The sequence below is a fragment of the Balaenoptera acutorostrata genome, chromosome 16 (genome assembly GCF_949987535.1).
Source record: "Balaenoptera acutorostrata chromosome 16, mBalAcu1.1, whole genome shotgun sequence".
Lineage (NCBI taxonomy): Eukaryota > Metazoa > Chordata > Mammalia > Artiodactyla > Balaenopteridae > Balaenoptera > Balaenoptera acutorostrata.
In genome coordinates this window covers 31,232,023-31,252,501 of record NC_080079.1, presented here as the reverse complement: position 1 = coordinate 31,252,501, position 20,479 = coordinate 31,232,023, and the positions used below count along the sequence as shown (strand labels likewise).

At 51.9% G+C, this 20,479-nt stretch overlaps 1 protein-coding gene across 3 annotated transcripts in view; it reads left to right on the top strand.

Annotated features, from left to right (window-relative positions):
• UBTD1 (ubiquitin domain containing 1) overlaps positions 1-20,479 on the top strand; it is a 52,361-nt gene extending 31,882 nt beyond the window's left edge. For all 3 annotated transcript variants that reach the window (XM_057530657.1, XM_007187414.3, XM_007187413.3), the window contains 2 exons: positions 17,765-17,992; positions 19,370-20,479. In XM_057530657.1, coding sequence (XP_057386640.1) covers positions 17,818-17,992; positions 19,370-19,755 — 561 coding nt within the window. In that variant the 5' untranslated portion in view covers positions 17,765-17,817 and the 3' untranslated portion in view covers positions 19,756-20,479. The remainder of the gene's footprint in view (positions 1-17,764; positions 17,993-19,369) is intronic.

Here is a 20,479-nt window from a genome sequence, read left to right as displayed (position 1 = left end):
GACCTTGTCAACGAAGAGTGAAGAGCAATGTTGAGTAGGAGGCCAGTGGGCCGGAGAAAGGGCACCCGTCAGGGCCCGGGCGGACTCATCAAACTTCAGCCCATCTTGCTGCCCGGCACTCACTGTCCCAGCCTGACTCCAGGCCTTTGCTGCTTCTGTACCTTCCACCTGGAACGCCTCCTCCGTCACCCACTTCAAGGCCAAGTTCACAATGTTAACACCTCCTCCATGGAGCCTCACAGATGTGCTCACTCTCTCATTTGTTTCCCCACAGCCTTCTGAATCTCTTTTATGTCACTTCTGGCTTGTCTGGTGCTGTAGTCATTCATTCATTTGTCCATTCATTCATTCATTCAACTAATACTAAGGACCTACTCTGTGTAGGATGCCAGGTGCCACTGTGAAGGAGACACCAGGGCCCTGCCTATGAGCAGCTGGCATTCTGATGGGGAGACAGACAGAAAAATGAGTAAACTAACCACAGCAGAATTGGGATCGACACTACCTAGGAGGAAAGGGGCTGGGATGGGGAACGGGGAAGCCCACCTTAGTTAGATCTGCAGGGAATGCCTCTCTGAGCAGGTGCTGTTTAAACCTTAAGGTAATTAAAATGACATCCTCACAGTCTCAGGCCCCTTGAGTGCCTGGTAAGATCTTGAACACAGTGGGTGTTCAGAATTGTGTTGAAATGAATCTAGGCCATGACCCTTTTGTCTGGGCGTCAGCACCCTGGGAGCCAGTAACCGTAGCCCTCTCCTGCCATAGGGCTCCCTGGCCCCACCTCCAGCTGTCATTTGACCAAGAAGAATTGGGTTACGTTGGGGGTGGGGTGGCAGGGTCCTGTGAACTTGGGCGTGGGCCAGCAAGGCTGCTCCCAGGCCAAGCCCGGCAGCATCAGGGGCAGGAGAGAGAGGGAGAGCGTGAACAGGGGCTGATGACCTCCAGACAGCCTGGAGGCTCTACGTGTGACTGGGTCTCTTGCATCTGGAGCCTCCCTCAGGGTCGCTTCCCCTCCCCTGCCACCCCCCTAACCCCAGAGGGAAACTGAGGCCCAGAGCTCGGAAGCTGCCTCTTCCTCTAGCAGCAGCAGAGGCCAGAGTGGGTCACTGTGCTGGGGACGGAGAAATGGGAAGTCTGAAATGCGAGGCTGAGGGGGAGACTTCCTCCAGCCTGCCCTGCCAGCCCACTGGAGCCTGCTTATTTCCAGAGTCCTTGTCACACAGGGTCGTAGGTGGAAGCTGCCGGCTGTGGAGATGCTCTAACCCAGCTCCTGCCCACCCCCTTGACAGATGCGTAAACGAGGCCTGGTTGTCAGGGTGTGGTTCCCGATACGCTTTCCAGGTACCTCTGCTCTAGCACGCGGCAGTTTGCCTGCTTGTGTGGGGGGCATATCATTTACTTATTATGCATTTGTTTATTTTTTAAAAATGTGCTGCAGAGTAACACACTACAAGGGTTTCCTAAATTATGCATTTAAGTATTTTCAAAATAAGGAGCATGAACATAATGTATCACAAAACCGGAAAGATCACCATGCATCACTTGCGCGATTCAGCCCCGGCCCGGGCGACGTTAGAAGCTCATCTGGTTGGGACGTGTCATGTTCTCCTGGGTTGCACAGTGCCTGGTGCTGGTGGATGGCTGTGTGAGATCCGAGCCATTTCCACTTCAGCAGGGATCCCATGGGTGCTTGAGAGTCTCTCTCTCTTGCCAGTCTTGCAGCATTTTTGTGCACAGAATGTCGTAGCTCTTTGCGTGCACGCAAGATCACATGTATGGTTTGCCTTGTGGTTTTGGGCGGGACCCCTGAGTTTTTGAAGGAAGAGATCTTGCTTTAGTTATCTTTGTGCCCCTCACTGGCCCCGCACAGTTCTCTCCACAAGTAGATTTGAGTTGAGTCTTAGAGCCAGAAGGGGCCCTGGATCTCTTAGTCTAACCGCCTCGTTTACCAGATGGGGGCCCAGAAGAGGGCCTGCAGGGAGATGACCTGCCCCAGGTCACAGGGGCTGAATGAACCAGGTGGTCCTGGGGCTGAAGTGTGCAGCCTTCAGAGCTGAGTTGGGAGCTACCCTGGAGGTGAAGAAGGGGTGTGTCCCCGAGAGGCCCGGTGGACAGTGTTGGGGGGAGCTGAAGCTCACTTGTGCCTCAGGAGCCTGGGGTTTCTGGGGGCCACTAGGGAGGTGTCAGGAGGGGTGGGCAGTGTGTTGTGTCCGTGTTCTCCCCGCCTTCCCTGATCGGGTCCACTTTACTTGCCTCCCGTGGTAAGTGGGCTTCTCTGAAAACCGTTCCCTCTTTTCTCTGAAACAAGGGTTTTGCTGCTTGGAGAAGAGCTGCCCTGGGGCTGGCTGGGGAGACCTCCCCTTGTTTAGCTTGGGGACCTGCCCTTGCAGCCTGGCTGGTGGCAGGACGGGGCCCTGCGCTCCATACAGACGCCAGGCCCCCTCCTGGAGGCCACTCAGCCCCTGTGAGCTCCCTGCCCTCCCAACTCACCGCCTCCTCAAGCGTTGCCCAAACAAACAGCACGAGGTGCCTGGGCGCCCAGAGGCCCTTCCTCAGAGGCACCCTGGAGGGCCACCACAGCCAGCACCTTTGGGCATTTCTGTCCCCTCTCCTCCTGAGGGGCTGGCGCCTTCCATCTGGAATGAATGTTCTCTGAGGAAGGGGGAGGGACCTGGGGAACTTCCCGGGTTGGGATCCCTGCCTCTCGCTCCAGCAATCTGGATCCCATTACCCTCCTGAGAGGGGTGAGGAGGCCTTGCTTTTTTTTTTTTTTTTTTTTATAAATTTATTTATTTATTTATTTATTTTTAGCTGTGTGGGGTCTTTGTTTCTGTGCGAGGGCTTTCTCCAGTTGCAGCAAGCGGGGGCCACTCTTCATCGCGGTGCACGGGCCTCTCACTGTCGCGGCCTCTCTTGTTGCGGAGCACAGGCTCCAGACGCGCAGGCTCAGTAATTGTGGCTCACGGGCCCAGTTGCTCCGTGGCATGTGGGATCTTCCCAGACCAGGGCTTGAACCCGTGTCCCCTGCATTGGCAGGCGGATTCTCAACCACTACGCCACCAGGGAAGCCCCGGCCTTGCTTTTTAAAAAACTTGTTTTTCTTTTTTTGCTTTATATTTCACAGGAACTTCAAATAACTCAGTTCGCCTGTACACAGAATAGGACTCAGTGATAAATGCTTGCTGGTGAAAAGGAAATTAGACCCAAGGAGGTTCATTCATTGATTCGGCTCAGAAATGCTTTCCGAGTATTTGCTAGACTAGCTCCCATGTGATGAGCATTCATGACCTACCAAGCACTTGACACTCAGGAGAGGCCGTATCTTTTTTTTTTTTTTTTTAACATTTATTATTTGGCTGCACCAGGTCTTAGTTGCAGCATGCCGGAATGTAGTTCCCTGACCAGGGATCCAACCCAGGCCCCCCGCATTGGGAGTGCAGAGTCTTAACCACCGGACCACTAGGGAAGTCCAAGAGGCCGTATCTTATGGGGGTTTCAGAGCCAGCCCGCCACCTAGCTGTGTGACCTTTGGATTAGGTGACTTAATACATGTAAAGGGTTTAGAACAGTGTCTGACATATAAGAACTTAATACATGTTAGCCATGGTTATTAATGTCCTGGTATTTACCATAGTGCTCATCGTAACCCTGTAAGGTAGTGACGGTTATTATTCCCATTTTCGAGATGAGGAAACTGAGATTCTCAAAGGTTAAATAACATGCCCAAGTCATGCAAGTAAGTGGCAGAGCCAGGGTTCCATCTCAGTCCTGGAGTCTCAGGCTTTTGGAAGCCCGACTGAGCTGCTTAGCTGGCCCCAGGCTAGGGGCTAGGCATTCAGGTGCCAACACTAACGAGACCGGGTGCTGCCTTGAAGAGCTCATCGCCTGGCATGGAGGCCAACACACACATAGGCATCACTGAGTGAATTTCCGGAGGCACCACATGGGTTAGAGGCAAGCCAGGCTGAGTGAGAGGCAGGGCAGGACTCACAGCAATGCTGCACTACACACAGGACTGGTCAGTGGTGCCTCCAGCTAGGCCTCCCCTTTTGGGCTGGAGGCAGAACTGCTTCTGTGCCTGTCAACTGTGTGTGTCATACAGCAGAAACTAACACACCATTGTAAAGCAATTATACTCCAATAAAGATGTTAAAAAAAAACAACAACAGGGCTTCCCTGGTGGCGCAGTGGTTGAGAATCTGCCTGCTAATGCAGGGGACACGGGTTCGAGCCCTGGTCTGGGAAGATCCCACATGCCACGGAGCAGCTGGGCCCGTGAGCCACAATTGCTGAGCCTGCGCGTCTGGAGCCTGTGCCCCGCGACGGGAGGGGCCGCGATAGAGAAAGGCCCGCGCACCGCGATGAAGAGCGGTCCCCGCACCGCGATGAAGAGTGGCCCCCGCTTGCCGCAACTGGAGAAAGCCCTCGCACGAACCGAAGACCCAACACAGCCAAAAATAAATAAATAAATAAATAAATAAGAAAAATCCTTTAAAAAAAAAAACAACAACAAAAAAACCTGTGTGTGTCGGAGGGGAGAGGGGGGTCACCTCCTCTCCCAGCCCCAGCCAGGGCGTTCTTCTCACTGCCCTGGGGAGGTGTCATGCAGGACAGGGTCTGGGACAAGCACTGAGAGGGCTGAGAGTGAGAGGATCTGAAACCACTCACTGGATTCCTGCCACTGTTCCAGGGTCCCTGAACCTCAGCGTCCTCATCTGTAAGATGGGAGTAACATTATTTGCCAAACAGCGTTGTTATAAGGATTAAGTGAAATGATGTAAAAAAACCTCTCTATAATTCTAAGTCTAGTACTTACATGACTAATAATAATCACTACCGTTTTTGAGCCCCTGCTTGGTGCCTCACACAATACTAGACTACACACGGTACCTTGTTTTTGTTTTTTTTTAATTAATTAATTTTATTTTATTTATTTATTTATTTTGGCTGCGTTGGGTCTTCGTTGCTACGCATGGGCTTTCTCTAGTTGCGGTGAGCGGGGGCTACTCTTCGTTGCGGTGTGCGGGCTTCTTATTGCGGTGGCTTCTCTTGTTGCAGAGCATGGGCTCTAGGCATGCGGGCTTCAGTAGTTGTGGCGCACGGGCTTAGGTGTTCCGCAGCATGTGGGATCTTCCCGGACCAGGGCTCGAATCCGTGTCCCCTGCATTGGCAGGCGGATTCTTAGCCACTGCGCCACCAGGGAAGCGCCAGTACCTTGTTTAATCCTTACACTAGTTCTTTAAGGTGGATATCATTGCTCCCATTTTATGAATGTGGAAACTGAGGTCCAGAGGCTCAGCTGCCTGGGCTCACACCTGTGAGGGGGGTGGACATGAGAATCAGACCCAGGTCCTCTCTGATCCCTAAGCCACCTCTCTGTGTTCCAGACCTTCTGAGTTCTCTCTCCTTCCCAGCCCCACGCCACCCGTTGCTGGTAAGTTACTGAACCAGCCACGGGAGGGTGTGGCTGTCAGGGGGCCAAGCTGAGCAAGGCACTCCTGCCAGGCCGCCACTCAGGCCTGGCAGCTGGCGGTGGGCAGGGATGGAGGGATGGGCTTTACCTGCCCACGGCCCCCGGTTGTGGTGGGAGCAGTAGGCTGTCCTCCCTGCCGGTCTGGCAAGTAAGTTTTGTTGGCCTATGAGTCACACAGCACTGATGAGTCAGGTTTTTCCCTTCTCCTTGCCCAGAGCAGCTGGGGAGAGGGTGGGGGTTTTGTTAGGAAACAGGACCTCCCTCCCTCTGCCCTCCGCTGTCCCCCAATGCCTTGGAGCTACATATTTTCTCTCCAAAAGTCTGTGGCTCAGCCTGTGTCCCTACAGAAAAGGGTATCTGGGTGCTGGCCGCACAGGCTCGAGAGAGCAGGCCCTGGGCTGAGAAGAGTGGAGAGAGAAGGGGCCCTCCTTGTTAGTAAGGAGAGTAAGGTAGCTAGTCCAGGGCTGTCTGACTCCAAAGCCCTGCTCTTGGCCTCTCGTTTTGGCTTACCCACTGCTATCTGCAAAGAGGGCCCTAGCCCTGTATCCTCTGGACAGTGCAGCCGGGTTCCCCAAGGCACAGGGTCACCTGAGCTATCCACTCCTTGCCTTATGACCAGTCTGGCTGCGAGCCTTGAGAGGACTGTCCAGATGGTCAGCCTCACGCATGCCTGGGGTTCTCCCTGAGTACCCCCCCTGCCAGGCCCTCTCAGAGGCCTCATTAAATAGTCAAAGCAGCCAGCCTAGTTCCAGATCAGTGCTTGTCAGTCCTGGCCACATATTAGAATCATCTGGAGAGCTTTTAAACCCCTCTGATGCTCAGGCCATACCCCAGAGCAATTAAATCGGAATCCCTGGGGCTGGGTCCCAGGCAGCCGCGTTTTTGATGCAACACACTGTATTGCCTCTCGAGAGCTGACGGTCAAGTTGAAGGGACAGCACAATGCGCAGGGGACATGCACACACGTCAGCATGTGACTCAGGGCGGTGTGGGACAGTCACACCCCACAGGGCCAGGGGTGAGATACATGTGGGTCCCGGAGGGAGGAGGCTTCTGGCCTGCATCCTGATGGATGGAGGTCAGGACCAAGCAAAGCATGGGAAGGAAACAAGGAGGATGCTGGCCTGACAGGGCCAGTGATTCACGGGCTGTGGAGGAAGAAGGGGAAAGAATGAGTCAGGCACAGCTAGCTGCCTGCAAGGCCCGAGCCTGGCTTTGGAGGAGAATGAACGTGCTCAGGCGAGGAGTCCTCTGTTGATCCACAAACAGAATGTTGCAGGCTCTGAGCTGTGGCATGTGAAGAAGTGGGTGAGCCTAAAAAAGGTGGGGTTCCAGATCTCAGGGATGTCAGGCATCTGTGTACACCTCACTCTTGACCAAGGCACTTCTCACAGAAGCTCCCTGGAGTATTTCAGCATCCCTGAGGTACACAGAATTGGGCAGATGTGTTTGGAGAGTGAAGGGCCATGCCCCAGGTCACCTGGCACAGGCCGCGATGGAAACAGAGTCAGGCCTTCTCACTCTAAGTTCACCCGCTTAAGACAGGCCAGAAAGAAAGACAGGGTGTGGACTGTAAATTAACACCAGGCCAGAGAGAGTATAGAGGCACAGCCAGGGGAAGGGTTGTGGGGTCTTTTCTAGCCCCAGCAGTGCTGGGCAGACTCGCTGTTGTGTTTGCTGTGGAGGCAGAGGGGCTGGCGCTCAGGCAGAGGAAGCCAGAGCCCAGGGAGGCTTGGTGCTGGGCAGATCTCACGTGGGCTGTTAGGTGAGTTGGTTAGTTGAGAGGAGGGTGGACGGGATAGTAAAGAAGCTGGAGTAACAGTAGAGGGAACAGGGATCTTCAGTCTGGAGAAGAGCAAGATGTCACCCTGTGACAGTCGTGGTGACTTGTTCTGTGTCATTGCAGAGAGCAGAGCCAGTGGATTCCAGTTCAAAATAATAATCTGAATAATGGCAGAAACAATTTCAGTGACAATAATAGTGCCTCCTCTGTAGCAAGTACGGTGCTGGGGTGTGTGTGTGTGTGTGTGTGTGTCTGTCTCTCTGTCTGTCTGTCTTCAGGTTGAGGAACAAGAGCTATGGTGCTAGGGAGACTGCACCTAGGGTGTGGGGTGTTAGGTGAGTTGATTTATTATATATAATCTTCTTGATCCTATTAGCTAATGTAATATATATGTGTAGATTTTCAATCCTCCCAACCTCCCTAAGAAGTGGGCCGTTACTAACTCCCTGCTTCTCAGAAGAGGAGACTAGAAAGCTTAAGACATTTACCCAAGGTCACTTAGCTACTTTATGATGGGGCTGATGTTAAAACCCTGGTCTGTCTGACTCCAGAATCTGGACCTTCGGTCTCTGTGTTTCTCTGTCCTACTGCCTGCTACATAGTTAGTGCTCAGTGAAGGGTGACTATAACACTTAACTTTCTAACCATTTGATCCATCCAACAATGGGATAGGTTTTCTCCTGGCATAGTGAGTGTCTCCAGAAGTGCCCACAGAGGCTGAATTGCCCCCTGCAGGAGTGTCATACGGATGGGAGGTTGGTCTCCATCGCTGAGCCCCAAACCAGCCATGCGGAAGTAGAGTCTTGGGCTAGTGCCTGAGTCTGTGTTTCTGTCTAGGCCACAGGAGACCTGGATGCACAGTCAGGCCCTGGAGTCCTGGGAAGGCCCCGCTCTTAGATTTCGTTCTTTCCTAGTGGGAACAGACTGACTCGTAACTCTTCCACTCTTGCTCCTGAAGCGTGTTCTGCTGCTTACTGCTTTTCCTGTTGGTGTATTCATCATCTTCGGGTCAAAGGCCTATCGTTTTAATGTTCTAGTTATAATTGAGCTTTCACTGGCAGTGGAGTGGTTTGATAGAAACAATTTACCATCCCCCCCACCCCGACACACACACGGGCAAAAGCTGTGGGTTTTGGGACAGGTCACATCACTTCTCAGAGCCTTGGTTTCCTCATCTGTAAAATGAAGGGGCTAGAGTAAATGACTTTAAGGTCACTCCTGGCTTCAGGATTCTGCCATGCTCTGGGGGACCTGCCCTGATGAAGTGACGCATGTCTGAGTGAAGCACAGGTGGCACTTGACACCCAGGGGGACAGAGTCTTGGGTGTCAGAAGTCAGGCCTCTAGGCACCTGGCTGCCAAGTTGGTGCTGGCCTGGATCCTCCCTGCGGGGACCCTCCTTGACAGCAGGGCTGTAGAAAGCAGTGGTAGAGATGACCTGTCTCTCCTCCCTAGAGTCCTGAGGTAGCAACGGGAGCTGGCCAGATACCGGAGACCTTTCTAGCAACCTCTGGGGAGTTCCTGTTTTACTTATTAGCCGCCATCCTCACTCTTCTGGCCCAGGAAAAGTGCTGACCCTACGCTGTGCAGCCGAACAGGGAAGCGGGCAACCATCAAGCCCGCTCTTTGTCCCTGTCAAACTTAACCTCATTTAACCCCTGCGTCCTACTGCACTGGGGGAGGTAGAGATCAAGAGTTCACTACAGCAGGGGTTTTCACAGTTTTCAAAATCAAAGCAACTTTATGGAAAAGGAAAAAAAGATGGTAAACTTTCATTCTGTTAATTGCGTAACAATAATGAGCACGATTGACTCGGCTTGATCACTAATTACAATAGCTGCCATCTTTTAAGTACTGGGCAGAGTGGTCTCTGTAATCCTTACAGCAGTCCCATGAGGTGGGAGTTACGTCCTCTTTACAGATGGGAACACTGAGGCTTGGAATGATGAGTTGGGCCCCTGCACTCACACAGGTGGTCAGTAGCCAAAGCAGCCCCCACCCCCAACCCATCCATCTCTGAAGCCCATGCATAAGTGAGTAGCCAGATTGGAGAGAGAGCCTATGCTAATGTGTCTCAAGTCATAGTTATCTGTAATCTAGGTTCTTTCTAGAGCTGGTAGTCCTGGAACTGTTCACATTCAGGCCGGGACTTTGTTACACCTGGGAACAAAAATCAGCACATGAAGAAGATGGGAATATATTCACTACAAGAAAGGAACAGGCTGGGTTTTTGGTTTTTTAAAAAATTCATATGAACTTAAAACAAGAAGAATCACTGTCATTTCCCAAACACCTGATGTTTTATAACTCTGCTTATGAAATACATCATTCTTTCCCAGCCAGCCCCAGAAAAGGAGCTGTTGATTGTATAGCAGGCTGGATCCCAGAGTAGGCCCTGGGGATTTGGGGGTTCTGTTTGTAGAGATCAGAAAGGCCAGTTTTCCAGTTTTCCCTCAGGAAATGGGACATGGGGGACGGCTGGGGGAAGTCAGCTTGGGTGAGCGGGAGAGTTGGTCAGAGCCCAGCCTGGGATGCCACCTTTCGCCCTGCCTGGCCTCTCAGCCGGGGGCCCCGGGCTGGGGGCACAGAGCAGAGAGCAGATAAAAGGCCTGCTCCGCCGAGTCCGCCCCAGTAAATGTGTGCGTTGTGTGCAAGCACAGTGAAAGCGCACACTGTCTCCACGGTTCTGTGTGCCCCCTTGTCCACACTCACAGCCGCCCAAGCAGGGGGGCTCTGGGTAGGGTTATTTTTCTTGGCTGCACTTTCGTCTCTCCCGTTGCCACGAAGCTTCCAGGCCCTCCCTGGGCGTGGTTTCTGACACCCAGGCCCTCATTCTCCGGCAGGTTTCCTCACTGTACACCTCCGGAACTGGTTTTGTCCCTCCTGGACTGCCACTTCTGCCACCCCCTGTCTTTTGCCTCTCTCCCTTGCTGGAATTTCTTCCAGCAGATTTCTTCTGCTCCCCGTCTCTGATCTGGCCTCTGCCCTCTCCAGCTCCTCCCACTTTTCCCAGATGGCTCGTTCACTTCATTCACTCATTCATTGGGCAAACGGTGGTTGAGACCTGCTGTATGCCAGACTGGGGCCTGTCCCCAGGATGCGAGTGATGAACTGGAGGTGGTCCCAGCCTCAGGGGGACAAACTGGACCATTTCAGGGAACTGCAGTTGCCCCAGGCTGGACGCCATCACAGAGCTGAGTTCAGGGCTCCCAGAGGAGCCTCGAGTCCTTCAACCCTGCCCAGGACCCCTGGGACCCAACGTGCCCTAGGAAGGGATGCAGTTTAGGAAACCTGGGCTGTCACTTAGCAACTGACTCCACCCCTTTCCCTCCCTGAACCCTAGAGCTGGGCCCGAGGGAATGAATGGGGAAGATGGGCCCAGGCTGTAAAGAGGCCAGGTGGGGAGGCCCCAGCTGAGCAGAGCTGGGCCAGCACTTTCCTTTCGAAGGTTACCCAGGCTCTGAGGGTCACCCTGGGCTAAGTCTAACTATAAATACTGTGCTTCCTGAAGGGATTACCTGGGCACTGCTTCGCCTGCCTGCACCCTCCTTGGCTGGGCTGATCCTTTTCTGGGCCTGCTGTTCTCTCGACTCTCTTATGCCCTCTGCCAGGTGCTATACTTCAGCCGCATCTCTCCAGCCCCTGCAGCCCAGCTGTGACTGCCAGAGCGGAAGGGGAGGGGAGGAGAGACTGGAGTCTGCATCCTGGTCAAAGGGCCATTGCAGCCCAGGCTGTTGGGATGGGGAGGCCCTTGTCCCTTCTTCTGCCTGAAGCCTCATCTCTCCCACCAGCCAGAGCAAGCCCAGGCTTGTCACATAATCAGTACTTCTGGGGAGAACATGGCCGGCCCCATCCCTGGAGCAGGGACCTGGGTATGCAGCTTGGTAACCGAGTGTGGAAATAGAGCTTGGGGATTGCCACAGGTATAAATAGGGCCGTCTCCTGGCTTGGGTGGACTGACTCTCCTGGGAAATCTCTGGTTCCCTCGGCTGGTCTCAGACTTGGTGTCACTTCCCAGTGACTCAGATGTGCCACAGTAAGGATCTCTTGGGGTCTGAGATCAACAAGCAAAGGGACTGCCTGACTTTTCCCTCACGGCAGACCCTTCTCCCGCTTTCCCCTGCCTGCCCACTGCTGCTCTCAGCTGTGATTCCTCCACCATGCTCCCACACCGTTCACTGTGCATTTGTCAGTTCCATTTTCAACTCAGCAGACACTTGCTGAGAACCTGCACTGGGCCAGGGATAGTCAGAGGGAAGCAGCCAGGCCCGCTGTCCTTGCGTGCGTTCTTGAGAATCCCCTCTTGTGTAGTTATTCTGAGTTAAGCAGTGTGAATCACACACATACGCACACACGCTCCTAGATGCACCCCAGCTCTATAAAAATTGGAAAGGATCTTTAGTGTTCTCTCTCTCACTCTCCTTTCACCACCGTCCCTTGGGGGTGGTATTGCCAGACAGCATTCATTATCCAGGCCAAACCACAGCGTCCACCATCATTATCCTCCCCCAGCCCAGACATCGTGCCCTCTCGCTCTCTTCCCCCTTTACCCTCCGAATCTGCTCTCAGCAGCAACTTTGGAGGCGATCCATTGAACTAGCTGATGTTAACATGTGGATGAGCGGGCCATTTCCACTTTGTTTTGCTGTGCTCACAAGTGGCGTTCTTCAGTCAGAATCGAGTACGTACTCCAGCCTAGCCCTGCAACTCTGGCTCAGTGGGTCTGAGGTGGGCCCTGGGAAGCTGCCTTTCTGTTTTTTTTTTTTTTTTTTTTTAATTTTATAGCTACTTTATTTATTTATTTCTTTATTTTTGGCTGTGTTGGGTCTTCAGTTCGTGCGAGGGCTTTCTTTAGTTACGGCAAGTGGGGGCCACTCTTCATCGCGGTGCAGGGACCGCTCTTCATCGCGGTGCGCGGGCCTCTCACTATCACGGCCCCTCCCGTTGCGGGGCACAGGCTCCAGACGCGCAGGCTCAGTAGTTGTGGCTCACGGGCCCAGCTGCTCCGTGGCATGTGGGATCTTCCCAGACCAGGGCTCGAACCCGTGTCCCCTGCATTAGCAGGCAGATTCTCAACCACTGCGCCACCAGGGAAGCCCCTGCCTTTCTGTTTTTGTTTTTTGTTTTTTTTTGGCTGCGTTGGGTCTCTGTTGCTGCACGCAGGCTTTCTCTAGTTGCAGCAAGCGGGGGCTACTCTTCATTGTGGTACACAGGCTTCTCATTGCAGTGGCACCTCTTGTTGCGGAGCACGGGCTCTAGGCGCATGGGCTTCAGTAGTTGTGGCATGCGGGCTCAGTAGTTGCGGCACACGGGCCCTAGAGCGCACGGGCTTCAGTAGTTGCAGCACATGGGCTCAGTAGTTGTGGCTCGTGGGCTCTAGAGCGCAGGCTCAGTAGTTGCGGCGCACAGGCTTAGTTGCTCCGCGGCACGTGGGATCTTCCCGGACCAGGGATCGAACCCATTTCCCCTGCATTGGCAGGCGGATTCTTAACCACTGCTCTACCAGGGAAGTCCAAAGCTGCCTTTTTAACCAGCACCTCAGCAGGTCCTAACACAAGTAGTGTTTCAGGCAACCCTCAAGACCCCAGCTTTTGCATCTACTCAGAAACATACATTCTCTGCTCAGTTCCCTTCCCACCACAATCACAGAGACCCATGATTGTCATGGGCGTTTTGTCCCTCCCCATACAGGTGTGTACCTTGATCTTTTATTTTGTTTTTCAAATCTCTCTTTTGTCAACTTCACTGGGGATAAGGACCACTTCTGTTACTCTGTTTTTGACCTGGAGCTTATCTAGGACAGGTGGAGACATAAGTAGAGGCCACTAGATGCTGCTACTGCTGCTGCTGAAACCAACAGAGCCTGCCTGGCCCTGAACAGAGTCACCCAGAGCTGCCAGCAACTGAAATCCTAGAGGCTGTGGGCCTTGGGCTCTCAGTTCACCACCACCCTCAAACCCCCACCCCTCAGCTACCCAAACTCTTCCTCCTTTTCTGTGACTGCTCCTCAGAACTTTATGTACCCTTTTTACTTGTCAACAACTTTCATTGTATTATTCTTATTACTAAAGTAATTAATGCTTATTGTTGGAAACGTGGAAAATAAAAGCAAAATAAAATCATTGGTAACTGCCAATCGGATATAACCACTGTTAACATCTTGGTGTAAATCCTTCCAGTCTTTTTAATATATATAATATTACATACGTTTTTTAGAAATAAAAACTGGAGCACAGTGCACTGGCTGTTCTCTAACCTGTTTTTTCACTGTATAATGGACATTTCCCCATGTTACTCAGCCTCCTTCTGCCCCATCACAGAATGGCTGCTAGGGATGCACAGATGTTAATGTAGCCTTTCTCCTGTGCGTTTGTTTATTTCTAGAAAACCGGGCTGAGCTAAATAGCTTTGTAGATGAACTTTCCCCACACGCTTGTGATTATTTTCTCAGAATACTTTCTTAGAAACCAAATCGGTGAGCCAAAGGGATGCACACTTTTAAGTTTTTTGGTATCATAGCAAATACCCTCCAGAAAGTTTGTAGCAATCTGTACAGCATATAAAAGTATTCACACCCCTTCCACTGTCCAATATTTTTTGACTCAACTAACTATAAAACATCATTTTTTTTTAAGTAAATGAAATTTAAAATACTCATCATCAATTTGCTTTTTTTTATGTTTGGAGTAAAAACTTCCTTTTCTGTTTTGTCTATATCTGTGCCTAAAATTGTAAGCATTAGTGTGTAGGGATCTGGACATTTTGGCATGTCTCTTATGCATGCTTGCCTTGGGCCTGGGGAACTTTGCTGGATATTTTTATGCTGTGTTTGACTCCCTGTGAAAGGAGCCAGCCCCTGGCCCAGAGGTGCTGCGCCTGCCCCCTGCTGGCGAAGAGGTGCAGTGACAGCTGAGACGGCTGGGCTCCTGCTGCCCTTTTCTTACATCAACCCTCCCCCTTCCCACCCCCACCCCCACCCCATTCTAATATTTTCTCATATTTTCAGCCTGAAGGGACCAGCGTGCAGGGCGAAGAACTTTTAAGCCCTTGTGTCTTGGGTGATGGAGATGCAGTTAATACTTGGGGAGGCTCTCCGGCATCGTGTCCATCCTGGGGTGAGAAGTGTGTCTCTGACAGTGCAGACAGGAAAGCATGCTGTTCTCCACGTGGAGGGGAGGGGACTCTTCTGAAGGCCAGGTATTCGAGCAAAGCATCCCTCAGGTACTGGGGGCCTCCTGAGGTGACAGCTTTGAAATGTGACACCATGGGGCTGTGTTCATATTAAAGAAAGAGTGAGATGCATGCATACACAGTTACACGTCAGGTGTCCTGAGGTCACCAGTCCAGCAAGCTTGATTGTCAGGGGCAGAACCAAAACCTGACCATTTAAGTAAGGGGGTGGTGGGGCATCTGAGCAGGAGCAACACATATCCCGAAGCCTAGTCTCTTTCTTCTTTAAGAAGCCTCTTTCCTGGAGCCGTATGCTCTCAATTTTGACAGTGCTGACAAAGCTTTCTCAACTCTCAGCAGATTAGGAGTGGCCCATTAGCTGGGCCTGACCTCTACCCAATAGGAGCAGCAGTTAGATGGAGACCAGTAAGAAGTGACATCTGGCAAAGAGGAAGGAGAAAGGAAAACTTTAGAAGACAGCTCAAGAAGTTAAAAAGCCCTGACGTCTGGGTCCTTGAGTGGAGGGGCAGAAATGCCGCACCCCAGGGGTCCCGAGGGTGTCACTGCATAATGCTTGTGAGTCCTGATGGATCAGCGCTTTTGTCAGGGAGTCATCAATGCTAAAGGACCAAAGAGAAAGGGGGTCAGAAATCATGATGCAGAGCTACTTGATTGATCCAGGCAGAAACACCTCCAGGCCAAACCTTTTCAAAAAAGCACGTGGACAATACTGTCATTTTCTGTGCTGCCTCTCTGCCTCCTTTCTGTCGTTCACACTTAAGCCTTTGAGCCATCTGGCTTTTTTTTCTTTTTCTTTTTCTTTTTTTAAATTTATTTTTGGCTGTGTTGGGTCTTCATTGCCGCGTGCGTGCTTTCTCTGGTTGCGGTGAACTGGGGCTACTCTTCTTTGAGGTGCGTGGGCTTCTCATTGCGGTGGCTTCTCTTGTTGCGTAGCATGGGCTCTAGGCACGCGGGCTTCAGGAGTTGTGGCTCGTGGGCTCTAGAGCACAGGCTCAGTAGTTGTGGCGCATGGGCTTAGTTGCTCCGCGGCATGTGGGATCTTCCCGGACCAGGGCTCGAACCCATGTCCCCTGCATTGGCAGGCAGATTCTTTTTTTTAATTAATTAATTAATTAATTAATTAATTAATTAATTAATTAATTTATGGCTGTGTTGGGTCTTTGTTTCTGTGCGAGGGCTTTCTCTAGTTGCGGCAAGCGGGGGCCACTCTTCATTGCGGTGCATGGGCCTCTCACTATCGCGGCCTCTCTTATTGCGGAGCACAGGCTCCAGACGCGCAGGCTCAGTAGTTGTGGCTCACGGGCCTAGTTGCTCCGCGGCATGTGGGATCTTCCCAGACCAGGGCTCAAACCCGTGTCCCCTGCATTGGCAGGCACTGCGCCACCAGGGAAGTCCCGAGCCACCTGGCTTTGATTTTTGTGGCTGGCGTGAGGTAGGGCTCCTATTTCATGTTTTTCTATATGGAGAACCTGTAGTCCCAACAGCATTTATCAGTAGCCCATTATAAAGAAAAATCTCTAGTGTTTCTCCTCTACTGCTCACACAGAATACTTCTGATGACAGTTATGTGGGTGTTTTTCCCATACCCTCTTCATATTTTTAAGGCTCTCATTTCTTAAACTCAGTTATTTTGTAATCTGTGTCTGATAAATCCCATATCTGAAGTCTTTGTGAGTCTGATTGTTTTGCCTGTTGTTTTTGCTGGCTCAGACTCATATTGCCTTGTTTCTTTGTATGCTGTGATTAAAAAACAAAAACAAAAAAACTATGACCTTGTTATTTATTTTTCTTGGAACTTCATTTCAGGAATTCTTTGAGGCCTGGTTTGAAGTTATTTTCCTACAAAGAGGATTTGCATTTCCTTTGGCTAACCCAGGAACACTTCAGATTAAATGTCTGGCTTGAGAGTTTTCTGTCTGCACTGGTAACGAACGGCAAACCCACAGGAGGGCCGTTTGTGGATTCAGTCTGACCTGAGGTGGAACTCTCACTCTGTCACTGACTGTGTGACCTCGGGCAAGTCATTTAATCTCTCTGCCTGTCCCATCATTTGTGAAGTAGTAATAATAACACCTACCGCCTAAAGCCATTGGAAGGGTGAAATGGGATGATATATATAAGTATAAAGTGCTTACACAGTTTTCTTTCACACAGTTGGTAGACAGTGAGTGTCCTTCTCTTCCCCTGAGGAGCCGCCACTTCTGCCCCAGCCCATGGGGGCAGTCCTCAGCTTTAGTTCCTCATCTCACCCGGGATCTGAGTTATAGCGGGAGCCAAGTACTTTAGACCTCACTCCTGTGGCTCCTTCTGCCTTCAGCTTTGAGGTGACTGAGCTTCCTAAAGCCTTTGAGAGATGCTTCTTCCCTCAATCTTGACTGAGGTCTGGAGTTGTCTTGGAGCTGGGTAACAAGAATGATGACATTTAACAGAATTCTTTTCTTCTTCAGAGGCTGCAGGGATTTTTTGGTTGGTTGGTTATGGTTCTAAAAATATTCTTTGTAACTTTATAGTGGAACATTAATAACAAGACATTAAAAATGTTTATAAGTTTTAGTCATGGGAATATACATGGACAGTAATATAAGTGTGAAATAAACAGAAAGTTGTATATTGGCATGAAAACATTTTAAATCCTCTTTATAACAAGGAATATTTTAAAAATAAATTGTATGATATGAGCCCAACTCTACTGAGAAAAATGGGGGAAAGAAAGCTGGAAGGAAATATGTCTAAGTGTCAGCAGTGGTTACTTCTGAATGGTGGAATTCTTAAGTAAGTTTTCCCCAATGGCAGCACGGTACAGACAGTGGTCAGAGGGTGGCCTTCTGAGTCAGAAAGCCTGGCATTAAATTGGTACCTGTGTGGCTTTAGACCAATGACAAGCTCTTTGGGTCTTAGTTTCCCCATCTGCCGGGTCCTTTTGAGGCTAAAATGCCTAGTCTGTGATCTGGCACAAGCTGGCTCCGTAAACAGTGGCAGTTATTTTTTTCAGATTTTAAATTTTTTATATTCTTTACAGATTTTAAAAATACTGAACACGTCCTACTTTATTATCAAAGAAAGAGAGTAAAATTAAGACATAAACAGCAGCAGCAACAACAACAAAGGCAGTATATGCTGTGTTTGCTAACAGAAGTGGTTTACACCCCCAGGTTGGGTGTGTGCAGTTTCCAGACTCTTCTCTGACTCCAGGAAAGGGCCCGGAGACCCGAATGCTCAGGAGCCACTGCAGTGAGGGCCAGGGAGGCAGGGCTGGGAGAGGGTGCACCACAGCCCTGGCTTTCTAGATGCTGAGCTTCTCCCTTCTGTCCTGCCCAGGACGCAACGAGCCCCTGAAGAAGGAGCGGCTGAAGTGGAAGAGCGACTACCCAATGACCGACGGGCAGCTGCGGAGCAAGAGGGATGAGTTCTGGGACACAGCGCCCGCCTTCGAGGGCCGCAAGGAGATCTGGGACGCCCTCAAGGCTGCCGCCTACGCAGCCGAGGCCAACGACCACGAGCTGGCTCAGGCCATCCTGGACGGAGCCAGCATCACCTTGCCTCATGGTGAGTGGGCAGGGCGGGGGCTTTCCCCACCGGAGCGAGGGGGCCGTCAGGGTGGAGGAGAGCCAGTGGCCAGCCCCATGTCAGGAGCTTGCATCCAGGCTGGTGGGTGACAGGTGTGGCTAGTCGCTTGTTCATTCAAGCAGTCCTCATGAACATGGTCCAGGAGTGGGACACCAAGAAAAATGAGACACAGTCCCCGTTTGCCTAACGAGGGCGTGGAAAGACACCAGCAAACCTCAAGGCAGTGTGATGAGAGCAAGCTAAAGATTGCTCAGGGCCCTTTGAGATCCCAGCACATCTCAGGTAACAACCTTCTGTTGAGTATTATTATGTGCTGGGCACCGAGCTAGAAGCTTCTACTGCATTATCTCATTTAATTTCATAATGGCCCCTGGGACTATGTAAAGCAGAGGGCAACAGTGGAAACTCTATAGAGTCAGAGACTGGGTTTTAACCGAGTGTCTCTTTCCTTGCTATGTGACCGTGAGCGTCTTGAATTTAAAGCCTCAGTGACTAAACAGTTATAAAGTGGTGATACCAACCTCATAGGATGGCTGTTAGGATTCAACAAGATACACATAACATCATTTAGTCCAGTCCCAGCACTTAGTAGGTGCTCAAGATACAGTAGATATCAATATATTACTACACGTAATACATTGTACAAGTAAGAAGGTTGAGGCCCACTGGGTATAAGTCATGAAAAGCAGGGCCTATGCTATTTCATTCATCCTTGTAACCCCAGCACCCAGCACATATGCTCAGGAAGGAGTTGTTGAATGAACAAATGAAAAGTTAAGTAATTTTCTAGGGTTGAATGAGCCAGTACCTGGTGGAGCCAGAACGTCAGCCCAGGTCTTCCTGCCTCTACCTCGAGCTCCCACCAGCTGTCCCAGGAAGACCTGCCTGTAGGGTGGGTTTGAGGACTGTGGGATGACCGTGACAGGTGTGTCAGTCTGCTCAGCCTGCTATAGCAAAATACTGCAGACTGGGTAGCTTATTAAACAACAGAAATTTAGTTCTGGAGTCCGAGAAGCCCAAGATCAAGGTGGCTGCTGATTTGGTTTTTGGTGAGAGCTCTCTTCCTGGCTTGTAGATGGCCACCTGCTCTCTATGTCCTCATTGTGGGAGAAGAGAGAGAGCTTGAGCTTTCTGGTGTCTCTTCTTGTAAGCGCACTAACCCTTACCGGATCAGGGCCCCACCTATATGACCTCATTTAACCTTAATTACTCCCATATAGGCCCCTGTCTCCAAATACAGTGACACTGGGGTGGGTGGGGTTAGGGCTTCAATACATGAAATTGGTGGAGGGGACACAAGTTAATCCATATCAGTTGGTCCCCAAGCCGACTCTGACCACCCTGCCTTTCCCACAGGCACCCTCTGTGAATGCTACGATGAGCTGGGCAATCGCTACCAGCTGCCCATCTACTGCCTGTCGCCACCCGTGAACCTGCTTCTTGAGCACACTGAGGAGGAGAGCCTGGAGCCCCCTGAGCCCACCCCCAGTGTGCGCCGAGAGTTCCCGCTGAAGGTACGCCTCTCCACGGGCAAGGACGTGAGGCTCAGCGCCAGCCTGCCTGACACGGTGGGGCAGCTCAAGAGGCAGCTGCACACCCAGGAGGGCATCGAGCCATCCTGGCAGCGATGGTTCTTCTCTGGAAAGCTGCTCACAGATCGCACGCGGCTCCAGGAAACCAAGATCCAGAAAGATTTTGTCATCCAGGTCATCATTAACCAGCCCCCGCTGCCCCAGGACTGAGGAGCCCACGGACCCCTGGGCAGAGAGACCAGGGAAGGCCTCTGCAGGGCTGAGAGGCCTCCCGGCTGGAGCACTAGTCACCCCCACCCTGCCGCTGCCTTTGAGAGCCGTTCTTTTCTCCAGGGGAGCCTCCCGTGTATGGCTGCCGGGCGAGCCCTGAGGGGACCCTGCTTCCCAGGGACTCCATGGGCCACCAGTGCCCAGCACCCAGGAAACAGTGTGCTGCCACACACAGGCCTTGCCAACCTTGTCAGAGTAAAGGCAAACCAGGGTCCTCCACCCTGCCTCTCTCCCGCGGCAGGTTCAAGCCACGAGGGCCAGCCCGGAGGCCCCTGGAGCCCAGATCTGTCATCTGGTGCTGCCGGCTGTGCTCACTCCGGTTTTCTGCTCAGGGTCTGAAGCAGCTGCTGTCTCCCTCCCTTGCCCCTACCCCCTGACTCTGCCCTGGGCCCAGTGCCAGCCCCCCAGAGGGGAGGGGACCACTCATGAGCCCCGGGGGTGGGGAGCCCGAGGCCGGCCTCTGCCTCGCCCGGCCCCCAGCACAGCTGGCAGAGATGAGGTGGTGGCCGATGGCTGGGCTGTTGTGGCAGAGGCCTGCACAGGGCCATCTCCTGGCTGTAACCCCGGCAGTGGGGGGTCTGCAGCCCGCTCACGGCCCCGCAGCAGGTCCCTGTGTGCAGACACGTCTGCATATTTATCAATAAAGCCTTTTGCTCCTTCCTTC